The 4348-nt window shown below is 37.7% G+C and overlaps 1 protein-coding gene across 4 annotated transcripts in view; it reads left to right on the plus strand.

Annotated features, from left to right (window-relative positions):
* The window catches only part of sh3kbp1 (SH3-domain kinase binding protein 1), a 36958-nt gene extending 34734 nt beyond the window's left edge, over nucleotides 1-2224 (plus strand). For all 4 annotated transcript variants that reach the window (XM_069667313.1, XM_069667314.1, XM_069667316.1 and 1 more), the window contains one exon: nucleotides 182-2224. In XM_069667313.1, coding sequence (XP_069523414.1) covers nucleotides 182-220 — 39 coding nt within the window. In that variant the 3' untranslated portion in view covers nucleotides 221-2224. The remainder of the gene's footprint in view (nucleotides 1-181) is intronic.
* Nucleotides 2225-4348: the final 2124 nt, after the last annotated feature.

A 4348-nucleotide genomic window follows, 5' to 3' on the forward strand; every position in this document is an offset into this window, starting at 1 on the left:
CCGTTTTTCTTGGCAATAAAAAATGATAAAAAAATCAGATTTATCTATATTTAAAAAATTCAACACTCAAAAAATCTGTTAACACCACTGTAATCTAATCCAGAAAAGATTTGTAGCACAGTAGCTCAATGTTTTTAATTGCAGAAGAAATTAAACAACACTATGTCTCTCTGTTTGACAGATGGAAGTAGAACACATAAAGAAGAGCCTGTCAAAATGAAGAATTTATCATTGTTATCATTGCACTCTGATCACCACGTCAGAGGCCAGCATTTGAAAACATTCTCACTGTTGGCCTGAGAAACTTCAGCCAAAACAAAGTTTGTGCCAAATGATCATCACGATCAACATCAGCAACAACACATCAACATGGAATCAGCCACCTTCCCCTCCCCCGACGCCGCCTTATCCTGCGTTTACTTTCTTTATTTTTCTGTTAAAGAGGCTTCTCTGTTAAATTTACTGCTATCTTGTCAATGCTTGCTGTGCCACTGGTACTGACTGACCGCGGCCTGCCGCTGCTTGTTGGCGGCCTCACCGGTACTTTTTTGTTTTTTAAGTATGAAGGAAACTTGGAAATCGACCTTCGTAGCCCGGTTGGTTCAGACGACCTCTGTGCTGTTCTGTGTCCACTCTGCGGCCTTTGCCTCATATCTGAGTGTGTGTGTGTGTAAGTGTGTTCTTATTTTTCCATCAACGTGGGGACTGCAGTTTTAAACCAACCTTGTAGGGACATTTTGTAAAGTGAGATTGTTGACTTCTTATCCTAAGGTTAGGATAATGGTTGATCAAAAATTACACTTTGAGGCACATCATTAGCTTTAGGGTTAACTGTTTGACACACTGAGCTGGATGTTTCTATGGTACACTGCAGGCGGGTGATTATGAAACACCAGCCATTAACAGCACAAGCATTGATATATTTCCCTGCAACACTTCCTTCCTTGTGTCATCATTTTTTAATTTGTGGTAATTTGTTGGGAGGTTTAATGTAAAAGCACATCAGGACTCTTTTCCCTATCAGTTTAAATAAATATACATGCTAATGTGACAAGTTATATTGTAGGTGCTATTTTAAAGGAATAGATGGACATTTTAGGAAATATGGCTGTTATTCTTCAGAGTTATATTACAAGATCAGTACTGTACAGATAGCAGCAAAGTAGCTTAGCATAGCAAAACTACAGAAAATAGAGGGATACAGCTAATCTGCCTCTTTCCAAGCATAACCGAACTGACTACCAGCACCCCAAAAGCTCACTTATTGTTTTATCCACATTAAAACTGAGTAGTAAAAGCAACAATTGGTGGTTTTACAGAGGCAACAAGACATTAGCAACAAAAAATAGTCTGGCACATCTCTGTAAAACCTCAAATTTACCATTTTACACTTTGGGTAAGATGTTAATTAGTGGGCCCTACAGGTGCTGATAGGCTGATTTGTTACCTTTTCACAGATCTAGGCTACCTTTTTTACACCTGTTTAAAGTATTTTTTTCCATGCTAAATTAAGCTAACTATCATCAGACATGAAAGTGGTATCAATCCTTGCTTCCAACTCTGTGGTAGTGAGCAAAGAGGCATATTTCCAAAAACAATTTCTTTGACAAAATCCATATCTTCCCTGTGATATTTGGCTCAAAATAACATGTTGATACAAGCACACAACACTGCAAGAACACGCCTATCAGGATGTATATCAAGTCAAGAGTATTTTTTTCTAGACAAAACCTACGCTTTTTTGCTTTTGCACTTTTGCTCCATGACTCCAGAAACCTCAAGAAACAGCTGTGCTGGTCGCATCACATCCCCCACATACATGTCCATCTGATGTTTCTGGTGCTCTTTTGGTAGCAGTTGAAGGGGTAAAGTTAAGGACAGGGTTTGAGGAATGTAGTCATTGAAAGGACCTCACAGGTTAATGAATAAAAAATGTGTGTGTGTGTGTGCATGTATGTGTGTATGTGTGGTAGCATGTACGGCTGTTTGCCTCCCTTCCTTATATGTGCACAGAATCTATGGCAACCCGTCACTGTGGCCTTCCTGTTTTTGACTCCAAATCTTTGTTTTTCTTTCTTTCTTTCGTATGACAACAAGAAAACTGCTACAACTGAGGCTACAAGTTGTTTTCTTGACTTGGTCCTTTCTCTCCAGGATAGTGATAAATATATACTTTTATATTTCAGTGTAATAAAGATGCTATTATGTACTGTACGTGTGCATATTTTGTTTTTAATCAATGACAAAACTCTTCCAAATGTCTGCTGGTAAAAATGTGTGTAATATACTGTAATATGAAGGAGAATGTTGTTCCTCTCTGTTGCTCTTTACACTGTATAGATAACTGTTGAACAGTGTGTGACAGATGGAAACTAGAATTACTCTCAAGTCACTGAATGCCTGTTAAAACAGAAAGAGAAGTGAAAGTAACTGACATAGACTTAACAGGCGTTGAAACCACTGTATATTTTTGCAATAGCATTGTTTTTAAACTGAACAAAAAACAAAACGATCACGTGTAATAAGACACCATATATGGATACGTAACTACACAGTAGCTTTTTAAAATGTAATGGTTTGTTCCTAAAAACAAGTTTAGGAAACCTTAAAATTTTACATTTTCAGAAGATGTAGACCAAAAAGAGCTAATTATAAACATAAAAATGCACAATCACCATTAACATCGCACCATTTTAAATGTATTGGGATTGAAAGTAATTACACCAGGACTGAGACAAAGATCTAACTAAAAATTAATATATAAAAAAGGGTGATCCAAAACGTATTTGTATTACTTTCCAAAATGTTTGGGGACTCGCATGAAACAGATTTTTAAAAGAACGGTTGAAATGGAAGCAGCCATAGGTTAAATATTTAGCCCTTAGCACAGGCTCCTGAAATACTAAACTTTACAAAATGCAACTCGATAGCGTCTTTCATTTGACTCTTCTTGTCTGGGAAATGCCCACTTCTTTCAACCCCAAATTTTGTAACGCTGAGATAACCCTGATGACTTCACCAAACTTTGAGCACAAGTTTTATTTACTTTCACAGTTGCGCCTGGTTCCCAGCACGTTCAAATAGATTTCCATCCAACCTATTTGTAGGGTGGGTATAAACGATGACTGTATCCCGTTAAGGCTTTTCATTAAGGACCAAGATGGCACCCGCCAATTTGGAAAATTCTAAAAACACCATTGCTTCAGTAATAAACACTTTACAGTAGTTTACATTAAATGGCTATAAATGGTAAGTATTGGATACTCAGTCATGTCAAATGTCTGTAGCCTATATGATGTTAAACTAGAAACAATATGAATCGGATGTTTTAACTAGCTAAATAAAGCAGGCCTATTTCGGATTCTAATGTCTACTTAGCCAAGCAACCGAAACCTCAAATCCCAAACCAAAATTGCTATACTTTCCAATATTCCTTTTGTTTTAGCCTGTAGTGTAAGAATGACTGATTTCAAGGCAACTTTATGTCGCATTGTCTTGCTTAATTTTTTTATGCATAATTCAATTCTGTATGTGATTACAGATTAAGATTAAGTTGTCCTGCTGAACAAAAAATGATTAATCCACTTCAACCATTTGGATATCGAGCCACAACTGTAACTACAGTATGTCCGTTAGCTAATTCAATTGGACTGTTACAGAGCAGATTCACAATATTCAGACAACAGCTAACGCCAACATTCAGCCCCTCCTTAGTTAAAAAACATCAAGGGCGTAAATTTCTAGCTAATAGTAATGCTAACAAGGAAGGGGTTTAAAAGCTAACGTTAGCTGTTGTCTAACGCTAGCTAAAAGGTTATCGAATACGTCGTTTTAACTTCCGACCAAGTAATCTGATTGGACAAGAGGCATTCCATGAGTGCTGATGGAGAATACAGATACACATACAGAGTGCAGGGTTTGGGTTGCTTGGCAACAGTCCAGTTTCAGATAAGTTGTGGAACTAGTTGAGTTGGTGGAACAAAAAGTAGCCTAATCTGTTGTTATTACTTTTTACAACTATTTGCCGCTTTTGGCCGAGTGCCTACAACATCATTCCCTCTCACGTGAGAATATTGCTTAATTGAAACAAAACCCAATTCGTTTCAGATTTAGCTACCCATTGTCTTCAAGTCGCTGATCAATGAGAAGTGGTGAAATGATAACGATTTATCCCGTTGCCGCTGAGCAGGCTACAAGCAGAAAGAAATGCAATCAGACCAGCTCTGCAGTGCTCATTTCATTCACCATGAGGGAGACATAACTTGGCTACTGTCTTAGAGAAGGGGGGCAGGACGACACTGCTTTATATTTAGACCACAGAGGCGATAACATTTCAGACTGTGTGGAC

The sequence above is a fragment of the Semicossyphus pulcher genome, unplaced genomic scaffold, assembly GCF_022749685.1.
Source record: "Semicossyphus pulcher isolate SPU_LCO1_2020_fin unplaced genomic scaffold, fSemPul1.0.p SCAF_18, whole genome shotgun sequence".
Taxonomy (NCBI): Eukaryota; Metazoa; Chordata; class Actinopteri; order Labriformes; family Labridae; genus Semicossyphus; species Semicossyphus pulcher.